General features: G+C 37.9%; 1 protein-coding gene across 1 annotated transcript in view; it reads right to left on the bottom strand.

Moving 5' to 3' along the window:
• The window catches only part of CHMP2B (charged multivesicular body protein 2B), a 28,960-nt gene extending 11,703 nt beyond the window's left edge, over positions 1-17,257 (bottom strand). The window contains exons 1-2 of the mRNA XM_043593891.1: positions 16,965-17,257; positions 3,281-3,372 (exon numbers count right to left, since the gene is read on the bottom strand). Of these exons, the coding sequence (XP_043449826.1) occupies positions 3,281-3,372; positions 16,965-16,998 (126 nt within the window). The 5' untranslated portion in view covers positions 16,999-17,257. The remainder of the gene's footprint in view (positions 1-3,280; positions 3,373-16,964) is intronic.
• Positions 17,258-21,123: the final 3,866 nt, after the last annotated feature.

Below are 21,123 nucleotides of genomic sequence, written 5' to 3'. Positions count from 1 at the left end.
CTAATAATTTTTAACTTGATAAACAAGCGATGTCTTGCAATACGAGTAGTATGTGATGCTGAACATCACATGATCACAACTGAGCCAATGGTTCTCTCTCTCTCTCTCCATATCACTGTGGAATTGTGAGTGATCGTCTCCCATGCTCAGCTGCTCGATCTTAGACAGAGATGTTTGGCAGAAATTGGTGATTTTTCAGAATGTTGGAAGGTGCCCACAACTGGCACTAGTGTATTTTTTTGTCACTTCAAAGCACCAATGGATGGTTTTTTGCTTTTCCAAACAAGAGTAAGCTTAGGAATGTTCTGCTTCATTCCAAGTCAGGCTGCCTTCATATAGAGACCCTTTCCCCTGCTGCCTTATTGTCAGTTACATTAAATACAGTATATGACAAAAGTTTATAAATACTGTACTGTAGTCAACATCTGTGTGAGTGTACCCCCACACAGGAAAAGGTTGAAAAGAAAGGCGGTAAGATGAAGGAGGTGATTATGGTGAAAGTTAAGGAAATTATCGAGAAGTACAAACAAGGTATGCAAGTGGCTGAAACAGCAAGATTTTATAAGAAGTCTATGTCTGCATCTTGTCTGCAGTGAAGGAGGAGGAAAAGGCAGAGGAATCCCTCACTTCAAATGAGATTAGGGAGATGTGTAAAATGTGAGATATAGCGCAAAATTTTGCAGAAAAGCACCACCTGAATAAGGCTGTGGCAGTGCAAACAACAAATCTGTTTAACGACAGTGCAATGTCACACTTAACGTGAAATCCTCAAAAGGAAGCAAAAGCAAGTATCATTGGATAGGTTCTTTGTAAAGCTGCATGAAAAGAAAAAGATTCTATTGAGTCAATAGATAGTATTGATTGTTAGTGACAGTGAAAGTTGTCCTACACAATAACCCTTCTCTCTCTGGTCTCTCACATACCAGCCACAAAGGTTTTCAAAGGTAAGTGCAGGCTAATTTGCTTATTTTCCTTTATATTTTGTATTTCCTTATTATTTTGTATTGTATTACAATATTGTAATCATTTTTATATTAATATTTTGGGGTTGTGGAACAAATTGTGTGAGTTTCCATTATTTCTTATGAGGCAATTTGCTTTGATATACAAGTGCTTTGGATTACAAGCATGTTTCTGGAATGAACTGTGCTCGCAAACCAAGGTTTTACTGTATTCTTAACAAATTTCAGCTTACTGAAAATAGTATCTCAAAAAAACACGTCATTACCAATGTAACTTATCCCAGGAGCAAAAGCCTGATTTTAACTTTAATAAATCAATAAATGCAGTTCACTAGGTTAACAGACTAAAGAAGAAAAACTGCATGACCATCATCTCAAAAGATGCAGAAGTGAACCTCCATGTTCACCTGATAACACAGTGAAACTTAATTCAATATGGTTCAGTGTCCTAAATGTAACAACTAAAACTATAATTCTTCTAGGAAAAAACAGAAGGGAAAATATTAGCGACTTTGGGTTAGAGAAAGATTTCTTAGGACACTAAAAGTACTAGTCATAGAAGAAGAAATTTCACTTGATTAAAATAAAAATCTTCTGTTCCACAAAAGACACTATTTGCAAAATAAAAGAGGCAAGGCCAATAACTGGAGAAGATATTTACCAAATATATATTTAATAAAGTACTTATATTTGAAATATATAAAAAGCTCTTACAAATAAACAAAAGGAAACAACATGATGAAAAAAATGGGTAAAATATTTCAGTAGACACTTTTGGCAAAAAGATACGTAAATGGCAAACAGGCACATGAAAAGATGCTGAACGTCATTAGCAATAAGTGAAATGCAATTTAAAATGACCATCTACTATATACCACTAGAATGACTAATATGTAAAGACTGTTGACTCCAACTATTAGCCAGGTTGTGGAACAACTTTACTTTCACATCTAGCTGGTGGGAACAGAAAACATTACAGCTGATTTGAAAAATTGTCTAGTAGTTTCTTACACAGTTAAATATACATTTACCCCATAATCTAGCAATCCCAATCCTAGGGATATACCCAAGAGAAACGAAAATATATGTTCACACAAAGACTCCAATTGTATCTTAATAGCAACTTCGTTCAAAATAGCCCAAACCTGGAAATAACCCAAATATCCACTGGCTGCTGAACAGATAAACTATGAAAACACCCATACAATAAAGTAATATTCATCAATTAAAAAATTAATACTGATAATATAATATTGATTAATCTCAAAATAATTATGACTGAAGGAAGCCACATTAAAAAAAAGTATTCATAGGGGCGCCTGGGTGACTCAGTTGGTTAAGCATCCAACTTCGGCTCAGGTCATGATCTCACGGTTTGTGGGTCCGAGCCCTGCCATCGGGCTCTGTGCTGCCAGCTCAGGGCGTGGAGCCTGCTTCAGATTCTGTCTCCCTTTCTCTCTGCCCCTCCCCCACTGTGCTCTGTCTCTCAAAGATGAATAAATGTTAAAAAAAAAAATTTTTAAAGTATTTATATTATATGATTTCATTTATATAAAGTCTAGAAAATGTAAACTAACCTACAGTGACAGATCAGTATTTACTGCAAAGGAGGGTGTCAGGGAGGGATGCATAGGTAAAAGTAATTGCGAAGGGAATAAGGAAACTTTTCAGGATGGTGGGGATGTTCATTATTATCTTGATTGTAGTAAAGGTTTCATCATATATATATATATATATATATATATATATATGCTGAAATGTATCAAATTATATGCTTTAAATAATGGAGTTTACTGCATGTCAATAATACCTCAATCATGCTGTTTGTTTAAAAGATTTAAAGCAACATATAAAAACATAACATAAAAATATTTAAAGACAAGCAAGACAGTCTATTTAAAAAAAAGGACATTCATTATCACAGACATAATGATCACTAAAACATCAAGTAAGATATCTCTGAGTTAACATAATTATTTCCTGTAACTTTTTGTTATTCAGGACCATTTAATCTTTGTTATTAACTGACAATAAAGTAGCTGTGTTTTGAGAAATATTTCCTCCTGGGCATTCATAACTTCTACAAACTGAAGAATAATTTGATTTTATAATCAGCAGAATACACAGAATCCTGATAAAAGTCAGCAGAATGACACAATAAACGAAGGTAAGCAGAAAATTCAGGAAGACATAAAATGCCATTTCTTAGTAAATCACTTACCACCTGCCATGTGTCTTTTTCTTAGTTAGCTAATTATTCTAACACTAATTTCCAAATTTGTTTGAAAAGTTAAGCTGAAATTTAATGTTCTACTTACCAGCTGTTTTTCTTGTTTCTCTAAAGCTGCTCGATCTCTGATTATAGCCCTCTGCGTACCTCGTAATTCTCGATTCTGTTCCTTTATTACATCTAGGAGAATCACAAAAGAAACTTAAATGTAATTTTCTTCAATACCATTTAAAATATCAGACTTGGAGTCTTTATTAAAAAAAAAAGAAACCATGTTTTACTAGATGTTAATTTTTTTATTCAATATAGTACATATATATATATATATAAAGTCAAATATATTAAAACTTGAATTATAAATATTAAAGAACTACAAAAGATAACTGCAGATATGCTATAGTATCCAAAAGTGTATATACATCACAATAAAAGATTCCCTTAGAGAACTGATACTATACAATGTTTTATATAGCACATAAATATGTCACAAACACATTCTTCATCTCTTCTTACCCAGTATTATATGAAATTCCAGGAAGGAAGACAGGTCACTAAGTCATCATATCATCATAACAGAAATAGTGGACCTTCCAATGAGGCAGACCTGGATTTGAATCCTCCCTCTGCCACCTGATCATTATATGATGGTATCTTGGGAAAGTTAGTTAATATTCTAAACTTCAGGTTGCTTATTCATAAAATAAGGATAACTGTTAAGGAGTAAATAACACACAATGTCCTGATATACTATTAAAGTTCCACTCAATCTTGGAGTTTTTCTAATTTATTCATTTGGATCCATCAGGTCCCATCTTTTGAAGAATTAAAGGCTAGTCTAGGTCCAAGGGACTATAATTTGGGTTAGCTGTTACTAAATAGTAATTTCTTCAAAGATCACAGATATTGATGATAATTCTTGCCAAAACTGATCTTTCATTACCAGGAACCTTGCGAAGTGTTGTACATATATTATGCAATATAATATCGACAATAATGCTATGGAGTTGATTTTTCTATTATTTTAAATTTTTTTTTAACATTTATTCATTTTTGAGAGACAGAGGAAGAGTGTGAGTGGGGGAGGGGCAAACAGAGGAGAGAGAGGGAGACACAGCATCCAAAGCAGGCTCTAGGCTCCAAGCTGTTAGCACACAGCCCGACGCGGGGCTTGAACTCACAAACCCGAGAGATCATGACCTGAGCAGAAGTCGCGCGGGCTCTTAAATGACCGAGCCACCTAGGGGCCCCTTATTTTACATTTAAAGAAAACTGAGAGTTGGGAAGTTTCAATAACTTGCCCAAGGTCACAAGATAGTATGCAGTAATGCCAGATTTGGATCCAAGTGTTCTGTCTCCTGAATCAGTAATCTTAATCACTTCACTAGAGTACCTTTCTAGTCAAGAAGTAGATTTAAAAACAATGGTAACAGAAAGAATAGTCTCTTTATCAAATGGCATTGGGACAATAGGATGTCTACATGAAAAAGAATGAAATTGGGCCCCTACCTCACAATGTATATGAAAATTAACTAAAAAAAGATTAACGACCCAAATGTAAGAACTGAAATTACATAATTCTTAGAAGAATACATAGGAGTAAATCTGCATGATCTAGGACTTAGCAATAGATTCTTAGATATGACACTAAAAGCATGAACAACAAAAGAAAAAAAAAAGATAAATTGGACTTTGTTAAAATTAAAGGCTGTGCACCAAAGGAAAGACATCCCACAGAAAAGGAAAAAATATATACAAACTATATATACATATATATATGTACATATATATGTATATATATACACATATACACACATTATTAATATATAGAGAGTCTAGTATTCAGAATATATAAATAACTTAAAATCCCAAAACAAGACTACACACACACACACACATATGTCAAGAGTCTAGTATCCAGAATATATAAATAACTCTTAAAACTCAAAAACAAGACAATCTAATTAGAAATGGTTGAAGGACCTGAATAGACACTTATACAAAGGAGATACAGAAATGGACAATAAACACAAAAAGAAGATGCTCAACATCATTAGTCATAAGGGAAATGAGAGACATTTCACATCCACCAGAATGGCTATAATCAAAAACAAAAAAGGAAAATAACAAGTGTTAATGAGAATGTGAAGACTGGTACCCTTATATATTGGTAGTAAGAATGTAAATTGTTTCAGCCACTGTGGATAAAAATTTGGTGGTTCCTTAAAAAGTTAAACATAAAATTACCATATCTTACCAACTCCACTTCTAGGTATGAGAGCTGGAGTATAATAAGAAATGAAGTCCTAATACATACTACAACATGAATAAACCATTAATATATTATACTAAGTGAAAGATGCCAGATACAAATGGTAACATTTTATGATTATACTCAGATGAGATATCAGAATAGATTGATCATAGGGGCGCTTGGGTGGCTCAGTCGGTTAAGTGTCCGACTTCATTTCAGGTCATGATCTCACAGCTCCCGGGTTCAAGCCCTGTGTCGGGTTCTGTGCTGTCAGCTCAGAGCCTGGAGCCTGCTTTGGATTCTGTGTCTCCCTCTCTTTCTGCCCCTCCCCTGCTCATGCTCTGTCTCTGTGTCTCAAAAATGAATAAACGTTAAAAATTTTAAAAAAAAGAAAAAAGAATAGACAAATCACAAAGACAGAAAGCAGACTGGTATTTGCCAGGAGTTGGGGAGAGAGAATGCAGAGTGACTGCTTATCATGTACAGGATTTTAGTGTGAGGTGATGAAATGTTTTAGAACTAGAAATGGTGGTTACACACCATTGTGAAAGTACTAATGCCACTGAACTGCTGTTCACTTTACAATGGTTAACGTTATATGAATTTCACCTCAAATAAAACGACAGAGCCAACACTCGTTATCCTTTTACTGATGGAACACCAAACTTATACATTTCTGTGTATAATGTATAACTTTACTCATAATAAAAATAACTACAGTCACCTGGGTGGCTCAGTTGGTTAAGTGCCCGCTCTTGATCTCGGCTCAGGTCATGGTCTCATGGTTTGTGAGCTGAGCCTCACATCAGGCTCTGTGCTGATAGCGTGCAGCTTGCTTGAGATTCTCTCTCCCCGTCTCTCTGCCCCTCTGCCCCTAATAGTTGAATAGGTTTCTTTGCTCCAAGGCCTCTAAGACTATTTAGTATATGAATATGCAGTCAATTCTTAAGTGGAGAACATATTATAGATTATTTCCTACATTTGTTAAGTCAAGAATTCCTTTTAAGAATCTCTATTAACATTTCCTAGATGTTAATGTTCCATGGAGCACTGGTTGGGATTCTGTTCTAAAATAACACAATTTATTAGTTTCCTACGGCTGCTATAACAAATACCACAGACTGGGTAGCTTAAAAAACAGAAAACTAATTTTCTCACAGTTCTGGAAGCTGAAAGTCCAAGGTCAAGGTACTGGCAGGTGTGACTTTTCCTGAGGTCTCTCTCTTTAGCCTGCAGATGTCTGCCTTCTTTGCTGTGTTCTCATATGGCCTTTTCTCTGTGTGTGCCCATCCCTGGTACCTCTTTCTCTTCTTATAAGGTCACCCTCGTCCTGAATTAGGGCCACATCTTCATAACCTTTTAACCTCAATTACCTCTTTACAACCCTATCTCCAAATACAGTCACATTAGGGGTTAGGACTTAGCACGAATTTTGCAGGGGTGCCTGGGTGGCTCAGTCAGTTAAGCATCCAACTCTTGATTTCAGCTCAGGTCATGATCTCATGGTTCATGGGATCAAGCCCCAAGTCCATGCTGTGTTGCTTGAAGCCTGCTTAGAATTCTCTCTCTCCTTCTTTCTCTGCCCCTCCCCTACTTGCACTTTTTCTTTCTGTCTCCCCACCCTCCCCCCCACCCTTCCCCAGCTTACTAGCTCACATGTGTTCTCTCTCTCCCTCTCAAAATGAATAAACTTAAAAAAAAAAAACATGAATTTTGTGGGCATACAATTCAGTCCACAGCACACAATATCTTTCCTCTGACATGTGCAGACAGACACTAAGTGGCAAAGCTCTTATTTCCCTATCTCTAAAAGCGATCATGAGCCTTTTCATCCCCAACACTCAAATATTCCTAATTTTCTTCTTTTGAACTTAGCACCCTATCTTGCCAAAGCCAACAAATTGGTATAAAAACATTCACCACTTACCCTGTTTCAACAGAAAATATGTTCTAAATTTAAAACTATGAAATTACAAATAAACTTTTGGAGTGTAACATCTTTGTGTACTGAAAAGTCCCTAAACTCAACTAATACAAAATGAAATGGTAATACTGAGATAGTGATGAGAGTCTTCTAAAGCCACAAGAGTACAGAGATGAAAGAGAAGCCACCATATTGACAAATTAAATTGTGGCCGGATAACTGACACAGATGCAAAGCAATTGCTGAAAGCCTTGATGGAGAAGATCTAGAATTCTATCAATATATACTTTTTCATTATTAGGGTGATATAATAAAAAGCATATATTTGATCTTTGTCTGGAGTTCCTGGCACAGAGCTCCTAAAACCCTTAGTGAGCTTCCTTAGTGATAGCAATATCTTTTAACTCAAGAAAGGGGACCCCTAGATAGCTCCTGGAGGGGACTGGTCACCAGAAAGACCAAATACTTGATTAGAGAATGAGAAGTTCAGCCCCAGCCCTCTGACCTCAGGAGAAGGGAGTGGGGCTGAAGACTAGGTTATAAAAAACTCTTGAACAAAGAGATTAGGAGAGCTGCTGGGTTGGTGAACACACTGATATGCTGGGAGGGCAGCATGCCCCAAAAAAGGGCAGGGAAGATCTTGTGCCACTTAAAGTCCCCAAAACTTTGTTTCCATTTGGCTGTTCCTAGGTAAAGCACTTTTCTGAGTTCTACGACTTGTTCTAGCAAATTATCACACTGTGGAAAGAGTTATGAGGACTCTAGAATTTGTAGCTGGTTAGTCAGAAGTATTGGTGGCAACCTGGGACTTGTGACTGGCATCTAAAATGAGGACAGTCTTGTAGGACTGAGCCTTGAACCAGTGGGCTCTGTGCTAATTCCAGCGAGTGTTAAGACTGATCAACTTTTTGGAGACCCCCCATTGGTATCAGAGAACCACAGAGTAGAAAATAGATATAGCTATCTCTGTTGGCAAAACACATTATTATGACAGGAAATTTTACCAAAACATATAACTTAATCAAAACAGTTTTACTTCAATTTTATGTATCTATGTGTACCATAACTGTCACTGTATATTAGAGAAAGAAAAATAAAGAAAATTAACTACTGCATATTCCATAGCCTCATATCATAGTTAATACACCTATTAATATTTAAACAGTTCTAAGCTATAAACTGAGAACATCTAATGTTGCATACTAAAATATAGTCATAACACTTTAAACCATATTATCATGAGAAAAAGATAGTAAAACATTTTCTTCATATGAGATGATAGGCATATCCTATAAAACATCCTTTACCTTTTAGAAAAAAAAAAAAAAGAAGAAAAATTAAAAAAGAAAAAAAAAAAAAAAACTCCTATCCTAAACCCACATTTAATGATTTGGTCTTCTAGATAATTCAGAAGGAATAATTTGAATATGGTTCTGAGAAACTTATAATGTTTTTTTAGGCCAAGTTTATTTCCCATTCTATTTATTTTCTGGTAGGTCTAATTTCCTCCCAAGCTCTTTCAGAGCAAGGAACACAAGTATTTTATTTATTTATCTATTTGTATCCTGACTGCACTTTATGCCAACTACTGTTCCAATATAGTATAGTTAGCAGTGACCTAAGGGAGTACAAAGATATTTGAAATGTAAAAGAATGTGCCTCATAGGCATAGTTAACACATTCCTTTAAGATGTATAATAAACTCTATTTGTTACCAAGAAAGATGGTTGATAATTTAACAATAACAAAACTATGATAGATCTCTTTTACCAAACTATGATAGATCTCTTTGTACTGTGGAAAAATAGAGCACTGACATAACCAGATATTTCCCTTACAATTTCCTACTGCCTCTTTTCATTCTGAGTCAAGACAATAATAGAAACATGTACTGGGTGTTGCTGACATCTAGGAGATGGAGCAGCGCTGGACTCCTGTCCATAGTGTGCTTCCTTCTCCAGGCAAAAACAAACAAACAGTCCCAGTTTTTAGATTCCAGCACTTCATCTGCCTTGTGGGGTTGTTGTGAAGCACTTCTTAACAGGTAGTAATAAAAACTTCCACATTGTTAAAATGGCAATGCTACATGGCTGTGACTACGGTATGTTCTCTTTGTGGTATGTTCTGAGAGATAAAAAGGGTCTGGAGCCACCCCACCCATCACCCTTTTTACCCACCCATACCCAGCACAACACTTAGAGAAGGCCACCCAAGTCAATTCCACTGTAGGTATTAAAAGCTTATCTCAAGCCTTTCAGGCTCTTTTTACTGAATGAAATATACATGTATGCACTAGAATGATCACAGACTTAAATTCTGGACTCAAGATACAGACAGAAAAGGTCATTTGGCTCTTCTCGGTTCTGAGTCAATAAGGTGTATCTGCTTACAGAAAAAAAGTCGAAAATAAAAACAAAACAAAAGGGGTCTCCATAATGTAGTCCAGCCTAGTTTACTAGAATTCTCTACTGGGATTTGAGTCCAGGCCCCAACTTGAATTACGACTGTCCTTCCAGATCCTGCTTATTTATATACAATTTATACATTTCAGGATTAAAGCAAAAAAAAAAAAAAAACCTTTAAATACAGGCATTCATTAATTTGTGAGTTGTATTTTAAACATGTTTAAAGTGCCCTTCTTCTGGGGAGAAGAAGGGAGCCTATCTCAAGTTTACAGGGTAGTTGAGAATTATTGCCCTAGGAGCCCCGAGGCACAACATGCAGATGTTTTCCATTCAGTGGGATTCAAGTTGGTCTACTGGACAGCATCCTCCCTACTGTATACAGGACTTGTGCTTTACTACAAGGTCATATTTACTATAAGGTCATAACAAAATCTTAATATAATACACCATATTTTCTGCTTTAAATGTATTTCTTTAAAGAAAAAAAATAGTTTTGATCTAAGCAATTTTATTGCCTATCAGTCGTCCTAAATTTAGCCATCACATGGATTGAAATAGGAGCACAAAATGTTCCCACATCCTGCTTTACCATTTTAACTAACTTGCTCTGGAGATCAAGAGCTGAGACGAGAGGGCACGTCCACTTTAGATCTCATCTACCATCTCTGCAGCAGCTGTGAGTGAAGTGGTGATGGGCCTGCGGCCCTGGTATAGCAGGGTAATGGGCATTAGATACACCCTGATCATGACTGAACAGAAGAACCACCAGTGTAAAGGAGGTGTGGTGGAGCGCACCCAACAATAAAGAGGAAAGTAGTCCTGGCTATGCAGGGATGTACCACCTTCTTGGGTTGATGAGGAGAAAATAACTGCAAAAATGCTACAAACTCAAAAGTTAAGGGATAAGAAAGAAATGTTAAAGGTCAGTTCCTGGAAATGCTGGCTCTGGGAACCAAATTTACTGGGAGGCAGAAGGAAAATGACAATGAGGGACTGGGTAGGGAGGAATCAGAATTCGACATGCAAGCAAATCTGTTTCTTAGGCTTTGGAAATGGTAAACCAAAAAAATCAGGGAGGAATGGTATCAGTTTAATTAACCAGTTTTGATACATAGTAAAGAAAAAATAAGAACAAAAAATAAAACAGAAAACAACTATGGGAAAGAGAAAGGACTGTGGAGGATTGTGCTAACAGATTTCTTCTACATTTGGTCCAGGGAGCCAAGGATCTATTTAAAAACTAGGTTGAAGTTGAAACTCTCAGCAGGTTTTTCTTGGAAGGAAGAGTTGGAATACTAAAGAGAAAATAGGAGGGGTACCTGGGTGGTTCAGTCAGTTGGATGATCAACTCTTGATTTTGGGTCAGGTCATGATTTCAAGGTTCCTGGGATTGAGCCCTGCATCTGGTTGACAGCCCACTTGGGATTCTCTCTCTCTCTCTCTCTCTCTCTCTCTCTCTCTCTCTGCCCCCCTCTCCTACGCATGCTCTCTCTCTATAAATGAACAAATAAACTTAAAGAGAAAACAGGAAAGTCTAGCCCTATGGTAGCATAAAAGGAATGCTTCCCCACCCCCCGCCCCCAGTAAACTCTCAACTCACTCAGCCCTAAGAAATTCATTCATATTAATTTATTATTAGTAAAATATCAGTGTTTTTCAAGGGCTGAAGGAAGGTTTTCAGATGGGCTATGTGTCAGTAGATCTTTAGGTCTCAATTGGTCCTCAAAGACACAGGCTTCGGTACCATTATCAATAACAGCTTCAGTTCAGAAAATTGTGAAAGAGCATTTTCTTGCTTTAGGCAAGTGAGGGAATGACCTTGCCTCATAGGAAAGCTCCTATGAAAGGGAAGTTTTACAGACTTAATGGACTTGGAAGGTAGAAAACAGTAGCATGAAAAGAAATACTAGTCTTTGGGGTCATGCTAGGGATGGAGAAATACAAGAGGAAGACATGTTCCTACAGAAATAACCATACTACAAGTATGGAGAACATTTACTGAGAAAAATGCTCAGAAGAGAGTACTGTGCTCCTGAATCCCATGTTCAGTTATTTTTTCTTTGTTGTGCCAAGAACATAGGGGCCAAACAGAAAGTAAAATTTGAGTTTTTAAATATCCAGAACAACAAGCACTAAGGGAACACACAGCATACTAGGAAAGATCTAGGTATTGTAGACAGCACCAGAAGGATCTACCTTATTCGGTAGAAAGGAGAAAAGTTCTGGATAGAATTCAGTTTATATAGATGGTGGGTTTTATTTTCTCTTAAGATATCACAAATGTGGCATCACAACCTACCTTTTGACAGGAGATTCATCCCAAGTTAGTCAAAATGTCACAGATTCTGAACTCTGGACTATTAGCGTACATGGATACAATCCCAATAAGGTAAAAACCAAGAAGCTTCCTCCTCTTCTGTCAGTAGGGTTCCTCAATTACGTCTGAACTTGTAGGTGGTGACAATGGTAAATGGATGTAGACTATAGTAAGCTCTGGATTTTGGAAACACTACTTTTGATTAGTAAATACTGTTATTTTGAAAATGTGTCTCTAAATTTAATCTGCTACAGAGATACTTCCATGTATTCTGAAGCCTCTGCTACCTTGCATATATGGAAAGTAGGAAAAACTCAGAAAAAGCATAATCCAACTTTGGAAGGACATAAGGATCTACTCTAGTTCCAATGAATGCAGGTCAGGAAGCAGAGATTAAAAAAATGAGAATACAGGAGTGAGGTACTTAACGTAGTCTGAGATGGCATCAGAGAAAAGTTCTCGGGGAAGAAAAACACCCAAGACAGTGCAGGTTAGCCAGAGAAAGGAAAAAGAGGATCCTATGCATAAGGACATCATAAGCAAAAATACGTCAGAGTGAGAAAGAGTATTTATGGTATGTTCTGACAAATATAAGAACAATACTGGACAGTAAAATGTTCAGAGTTATGACAAGAAAGACAAGGGCCAAATCAAGGAGGACCATATATGCCTTATCAAAGAGCTCTCACTGATCCTGTTGGTACCAGTGATATAAAAAAGGAGTTCACACTGGGGAGTAGCATAGTCTGATTCGGATTTCAGGTGGATCAAATCACAAGGCAACTCTGTAGATAAACAATTAAAGAGCTATGAAGTTATAGAGAAGAAAAGCAGAAAGGTGATGTAATAAAGTACAAGGTAAATGGGATCTGAATTAGAGCAGAAGTTGCAGGCACACAGTGAAAAATCATGTGTGTCAAATATTTAAGAGGCAAAAGGAGCAAAACTTAGTAATAATTAAAGGTAGGAGGCAAAATCAGGACCTGGCAACACTGGAGGAGGAGACTCAGGAAAGGAACTGACTTCAAGGAGATGGTGATGAATTGTTTGGAGTCCCTTTAATTTCAGGTACTTTGAGACATCTAGGTGGAGATATTCAGTAAGTCGTTGGTCTAAAACTTAGAAAAATATAACTAGAGATTCAAATTTGTGATCCATCAGCACTTAGGTAATAACTAAAATAATAGGAGTTTGGATAATATCATGCAGGGAGAGAGTGTACAATTAGCATAGTGGTAGCCCAAGATAGAACCAACAAGAACACTAACATTTAAGGACCAAGTTTAAAAAAAAAAAAAAAAATGAAGAAAGGAAAGAAGAGAAGGAGGGAGGAAGAAGGAAAAAAAAGAAAAGAAAAATGTGTAAGAAAAAAAAGAAAAAACAGTGGTCAGAGGAATTTGGGGAAAATATTAAGAGTTTCATGGAAGCCAAAAGAGAATTTCAATAAAGAAATTATTCAATAAAGAAATTATTCAATAAAGAAATGCAAAACGTAGACCCAAGAGATGATTACTAAAAAATGGTCATTTGGCAGTCTAGGAGTCATTGATGATCTTAGCAAGATCTTATCACTTAAGATGTAAAGCAAACTGCTATAGAACGGGGCGGGAGGGGGGGAGTGTCTGAGAAATACAGGGGTGGAGACAACACTACTCCTTCAAGAAGTGTATGTGTAGAGCAGAAAGAGATTGGAAAATACTTCCTCAGAAATGCTGGCTCAAAGGAGAGTCAGCAAAAGGAGGTTGTTTCTAGTTCTAACACTGTTAAAAATAGAGTTCTACCAGTAATTCCAAGAGAAAAAGAGACTGATTCCCAGACAAAAGGTTATCATTACATGGTGCCTACTAAAAAGCTGAGAATTCCATACACTAGCAAGAACAGCAAAATTAAATCGTGCCATAGGATCTCTAATAAGAAAATACCAATGAGAATACTCAAGGGATTAGGTCCTGGTTTTGCCACTAAGTTGTGTGCCCATGGGCAAATTACTTAGTCTTTTGTATCTCAGTTTCCTCACCTATAAAGTGAGAATAATACTTAAAAGTTTTGGGAGAATCAAATAAGATGCTCTATACGAAATGCCAACACAATGCTGGCTTAGAGTAGGACCTCAAATTTGTCTTTATTGAAGGTAACAGACAAAAATTATGCACACCACACTCACACACACATATGGCTTAAAGAATTTCACTTTTTAAAAGACACACTTAGTTGTCCATTTATGACAAATCTTCAATGCATCCTGATTTACAGGTTCATAATTAGTTTCAATAAATAGGTCACTATTAGTCCACATAGGGGGGAAAACACTGTACACACATTACCCTATGTATATACCTTAAAAATCAGTGAAAGGAAAACCAAATACTCAATTGTAATTTCAAGTTCAAAGGAATCTTTCTCTTCTATAGCACTGAGGTACAATTCTCATTAATTTCTGTAACAAAGTATACACTACAGAGACTTGTTCATCTTTGTGTCAAAAATGAATTAAACATAACTCTGAATAGTAATAAGTGCTGTAATGTTGTCTCCCTTTTTAATTTACAAGTGCAGTAGTCTTTAATGATATAGTATGCAACTCTTCCAGCCAATCCAAAGAGACAAAAAGATTCAATTATTCTCCAGATCTATAAGCAGTTACATATTTCCCTTATATATCAGAATTTCATTACTGCTGAAACAGATAAAAAGGCAGCATACAGCAAAAGATCTTATGATCAATAATCAACGAGTCCAAGGATCTGGGAGAAATGCATAAAAATACATTACATTTTATAATATATAGCCTCATTACTGCTAAGAAGAATGCTGTCACCTTTTAAACAAAACAAAACACCTTTTTAATAAAACAAGGAGTAAAAATATCAACAAAGCTCTATATCAAAGTAATGAAAGTACAAATATATAATTAAAAAGTCATTAAGTGATTTGAATTGATGTGATAATGTAAAAAAAAAACAAGTATGCAGTTATAGTAAGTAGTAGCAGTAGTTATAGTAAATGTGCATGGTGGGCAAATTTGCATTCAGAATTTCACATAAATCTTTAAATCAGTAGTATAGCTCCTGGCTAAAGTCCTTAAGACTTTATTTTCACAAATAAGTCTCTTTAGCAAAAAACATTATTTCTTGGATGAATTAACCCAACTGCAAATGAGTATACAGTTAAATACCCTCACTGCACATCCTCACTGTGTTTTTTTTTTTTATTCTGCTCTATATACTTCAAGCACAATAGTCACTAGGCTGCCAAAAGCACCAAGAAGCACAGAAATGAGAATACAGAACTGATATTTTTGTCTTTGAAAATATTTGACAGGTATTAGGCAATTAAAGCTGTTTGGCCTTTAACATTAAAATGTTTTTTAAAAATATAATTGGTAACATCACAGTAACAAAGGTATAACTCCTTTCCTCTGCTTAGTCAATTCTCACTGTATAAAACTGAAACAAAAAACCTTTTCTCCCCTGAAGTACTATACAATAACTGGAAACCACAATATTGGTGCTGAAACAGTGTGGGGGGGGGGCGGTGGGAAGTACCCCATTAAAGATTAAACAGCATTCTCAAATAAAATCCATCCTTCATAATTGTACTACATCCTATACCTACTTGGAATGTGTTCCAGGTACTGTAAATGGTACTTCTTAGTTACTAAAAAGTCCATAAATTGAAGAAAAAAAAATTTTTTTTTACCCACTCAGGTTAAGCAAAAATGTATTATGCTGTGTGCTAAATGAGGGCTAAAATGACATTACGTGTTGAAGTGATGGGTAGAGTGGCAAAGTAAAAATGATGTCTTTGTTATCCTCACCAAAATAATGTTGTTGGCACTGGAACAGTCAATACAAAGGAAAGAAGGAGTTACCCCAGGTCTGGACCAGCACCCTGTTTGTACCAATCACTGTCTAGCTACCACTGCTCCTTTTGTGGCAGAGTTAGACCCTTACAAAGAAGTGATTCTTTAGTTGAACCAGCAGCAACCTAGACTCAACATGTAATAGGAAACACGATTTTTAAATAGCTTGAATGAATTTGATTCCTGGTGGCAGTCAATGAAAATATCAAGAGTAACTAATCAGTGTTATATAAATATACATTACAGTAATTGCTAATAAACACCACTTTGTATGTTTCTATACATTCACTTTTTTCCTCTTAAGATGACGTGGAGCTAAATGTCCAAAACAATGCGAGTATCTTAAAATGGAAACTTCTATGCAGATAATACATATCACATCTCTTACTTTAGACAGTAAAAGACAAGCAAAGGGAAGGAAAAATTCATTATGGAAAATAAACCTAAGGCACATTCCTTAGGTTCCTTTTATATTTTTACTGGAGCCAGTAAAGCATTTGTTTCACATCTCTTTGATGGGATATTCTTAGGGCCAAACGACCCAGACCCAGGTTCATTTTGGAACTGGAGCCTGTTACACCATCCTCCAGCTCAGTACAGGTTTCCTGTTCATACGTCTGTAAATAGTACAGCTACAAACTGAAGAAGCAACAAACCAACAGATCAAACCAACAAGGAACTGACCAAATCACAGTCTAACAGTTAAGGCCAGCTGAATCCTGTCTCCTTAAAATGCTCAACACCTCGCTAAAGGAAAAACCGGGCGGGGGTGGGGGTGGTGAAGGTGGTGTGTGTCGTGTTATCAGAGAGAAGCCAGACTGCCCAGGTGAGGTTGAGGTGTGGCGAGTCAGAAGAGATGAGGAAGCAGAGAAGTGACGCACGAGGGCGGTCACCTGTGGGGCCACTTGATCCAGCCCCGCCCCTAGGGACAGCAGAAAGAATCGTGGCCGGAAGCCCCCAAAACACGCCAGGGAAACGCCGAGCTGGGCCCCTTCGGCCCGGCCTGAACTCACCATCCACGGTTTTCTTCTTGAAGAGAGACGCCATGGTCGGAGACCGCGCCCAGGCTGCCCGGCTCGGCCCGGTCCGACCCGCGACTGGGAAAAGGCAGAACGGAAAGGACAGGCCTTTGGAGGGTTTGGGGTGGTGGAGCGATGGGCAGGAGAAGAGGGAGGGGTCACCAGGCAGGACCCGCGGAGGGCGGGTAGCTGCGAAGCCTACCGCAGTCGAGTCACCCCCGAGCTCAGGTGACCGAGAACTAAGACACTTTTTGGAGAAGTCACTTCTAGGCGGCGCCTGCGCATTAGGCGCGCGCGCTTGCGCACTGGGGCGCCTGAAGCTGCTGCCTCTGCCCTCACCTCAGCTGCTGCCCGCTTTTCCCGCTGGCTGGGTCGCCGCGTGGCGTGTCAGGAGGGGGCTTGCGGTGGTATCAGAGCGCGGGAGACCGTGAGCGGTGCCGGGAAGCTTCTGTGTCTGGGTTCCCTGCCGAATACAGAGAGAGAGATGAGCCTTAATTAGCCCTTTCCTCCCTGCTTCGGGGGAAGCTGGAAGTGGGGCTCCCCAGCGTTTTAGGACAAGTGTGGGTCGTCCCGGAACCAGTTGGTTTACGACCATCCCGTTGCTGTCAGTATCAGCACTCTCATAAGTGCAGGGGCTGGTTGCACTGCTGTGGTCCGTGCCCCAGCGGTGTTTGTCCCCGAAGTTCACGTTCTTTCCCGCCCTGAGGGGCCGGCGATCTCCGTGGCGCTGGCCGGCGCCGCCCCCCATGGGTCTCGAGGCGTTTCACCTGCAGTCCTGGGCCCATGGATCTGACCACCCGGCGTGTCTCTGGGTACACTGTTCCTAAGCTTGAGGATGACGGGGCAGGAAGGGAATAAGGAGCAACTTTTTTAATGCAATACTTGGTATTTACAATTCTTGGCTGGAAACATTAAAAAAAATAATAAATCCACACGTTTGCCTACCGGTTTAAACGTCTCCAATTCTATTTCTTAAAATCTCGATTTCTTGCCATTGCGTGAAAAAAAATCATGGCTGTACTGTGAACCTATTAGAATGCTATATAGCTGCATATTAGTGCTTAATGTGGGGGGGGGGGAGGAGCCCCTAAAGGAAAAGCATAATAAATTATTCAAAGAATACTTATGTGTATAAGCATAAATATGGAAAATACAATCTTAGGATCAAGACCTTAAATTCATTGTTTTACTTAAGTGTGTGTGTGTGTGTGTGTGTGCGCGCGCGCGCATATTTCAACTTAATATATTATTTTACTGTTTAGAATATTAATTTTGCTGTGAACTTTTTTCCTTCCAATCTGTTAGTGCTTTAAGCAACACTGCCTTTCATAGGATAAAAATGATAGTAGCCTTTGTTTCATGTCAATTCTGTCAGGGAAAACACTCCAGGAATAGTGTCAATACTATTAGTCATATCTGGATTTATGAATCATGTCTCAAGGATTTTTAAGTGTTTGTGGGAGTCAGACTTCACTTCCCCATTTTTTTCTCTCTCATATCAAAATCCTCAGTGCCACTGAGAATCCTGCTGTTGTTGCTAAAATTTAGCTAAGAGACTGCTCAAGAAACTTTCTCAGAATGGCATGGTAATATGCAAACTGTAATTGTCTTACTCCTTCAAATTATTCTAGATTTTATAGGAAAATGGAGAAGTAAGGAAACAGGGAAAAAATGTAAACAAGAACACTTAGTCCCTGCGCCCAAAGCCTGGCCTTTCTGGTGTAAACTCTGTGGCAAAAGGCAGTTTACCCTGGCTGCCTGTTGTAATGAATGGCATTGAGCTGTGCTTGAATGCATGAGGCAATAAGCTGTTATGTGTGTAGTAATCGTACTCCTCCCTGCTGCAGTCACCCTTGTTTTATTACTCCTATACAATCCCCCCCACTGACCCAATTGTAACAGTTGGGAAAATGCCAAAATACTTAGCAGCAACCATATGGAAGATCCTCCAAAAGTGCACAGCAGGAGCTAAAGACAGGGCTTGTTCATTACAATAAAGACAAAATAAAAATATGTAGTATTTAAACTCACCACTCTAATAGCTTGATTCTCCCATAGTTTGAGCAGGCAGATATTTAGCTGATACACACCAGACTGTCTGGCATCCATTCTGATTAGTTGGTGACCAAACTGTACCAGTATGTTTTGTATTTGCTCCTTATTTAAAGGGAATGTACACTTAAATATAGCTGAGAAGCTGAGATACCAAGGAGCTAAAAAACTAGAATACATAGGTATTTTCCATTTATTTAAAACCACTATCATGAAAAAACACACCATTGTCATAAACAAACTCACTGAATCAATAAGACACATATATAAGCATAGTGGATAGAGGAAACATTTTAATTTGATTCTTTTGAAATCTCATTAAGAAATGATGAACTAATACCCTATGGTCATATCATTATGACCCAATGCTCTTCTTCCAAATTGCCCAGATAGCAAAGAATATTTATTACAAACCTAATGCCACATACCATGCTTGAAGTGAAGAAACAAATACAGTTCCTCCCCACTTTTCTTTATCCACCTTCCTACCAGGTTTTTCATCTTTTTTCATTCAGTTGTTACAATTCTGACACTAATTCCGATGTGTGTGTATTTTTCCCCCACACCAAGCAATTCTCAGACACCACATAGGTGTTCTATAATTCAACTCAGTTCTGATACTATTTGGAGATAGTGATACTATTTGGAGATTCCACAGGTTAAAGGTTCAGTCTTGTGGATTGCCCCCACTTCAGATGGCAACCATAAGTCCAGGTTGTTACTTGTTCTCCTGACTGAGAAGCTATAAATCAGAGATTCCCATCCTCCCCACCCTCCTCCTTGGGTTTGATTAATTTGCTAGATAGGCTCATAGAACTCAGGAACACTGTTTATTCACTAGATTGTTGGTTTATTGCAAAATATATTAAAGGATACAAATCAACAGCCAGAAGAAGATATAACCAGGGCAAGGCTCTGAATGCAGGAGTTTCTGTTCCCTTTGGAGTTTGAAACCCGGGGCACAGCGGCACATAGAGGCATTCTGATACACCAGCCCAGAAGCTCCCTCAACCTTGTCCTTTTGGGTTTTCACAGATGCTTCATTACATTGCATGATTAATTAAATCACCAGCCAGTGGTGACTGAACTCCAGCTCCAACCCCTCTCTACTCCCCAGAGGTTGCAGGGATGGGACTGAAAGTTCCAACACCCAAACCACAATATTGGTTTCCCTAGTGACCATCCCCACCCTTAAGTGCTTTCCAAAAGTCACCTCATTAACATAAAGTCAGGTGGGTTTGAAAAGGCTTTGTCATGAATATCAAGATACCTTATCTCACTCTTATCCCTTAGAAAAATCCAAGGGTTTTAGGAGCTCTATGCCAAAAACAGGATGAAGATCAAATATATATATTTCTTATTATAAAACACACTATCACATTTGTTCATCATGGAGAAGTAGGCTTTGGCTCCTTGTAAGAAAAAGAGTGCTTAAAACCAGAGCTATTCCAAAATGGGTGCTGTGTGAGTTAGTAAATTCCTTGTCAAGGAAGTGTTCAAGGAGCAGGAGCATGTTGTATACAGGATTCCTTTAAAGAATCAAAGTCTTGATTAGAAAGTTTCTAAGGTTTCTTTAAAATCTGGAATTTTATTTGAATAACATATAGCTCGGGCCAAAGTACCTTGGCATATGATGTTTCACACCCTGCAGATAATACTACCAAACTACCAAATCCTATTGGCTTCACCTTTAAACTTATGCTAAAGCCAAAAAGACATAGTATTTTATCATTTTGAATCATCCCAATTCAGGTAACCTCTATCTCTCATCTGGATCATTACTGCCTATGTTATTTCCTTGCATCTATCCTTACGTCACTCCATTTTTGTCACAGCCTAGCAGACAGAGTGGTCCTGTTAAAACGTGGATCAGATCTGGCACAAAAACAGACACATAGACCAATGGAATAGAATAGAAACCCCAGAACTAGACCCACAAACGTATGGCCAACTCATCTTTGACAAAGCAGGAAAGAACATACAATGGAAAAAAGACAGTCTCTTTAACAAATGGTGCTTGGAGAACTGGACAGCAACATACAGAAGGTTGAAACTAGACCACTTTCTCACACCATTCACAAAAATAAACTCAAAATGGATA

The sequence above is a fragment of the Prionailurus bengalensis genome, chromosome C2, assembly GCF_016509475.1.
Source record: "Prionailurus bengalensis isolate Pbe53 chromosome C2, Fcat_Pben_1.1_paternal_pri, whole genome shotgun sequence".
NCBI lineage: Eukaryota > Metazoa > Chordata > Mammalia > Carnivora > Felidae > Prionailurus > Prionailurus bengalensis.
The sequence above is the reverse complement of the archived record's forward strand: the minus strand, read 5'-3'. Positions and strand labels throughout refer to the sequence as shown.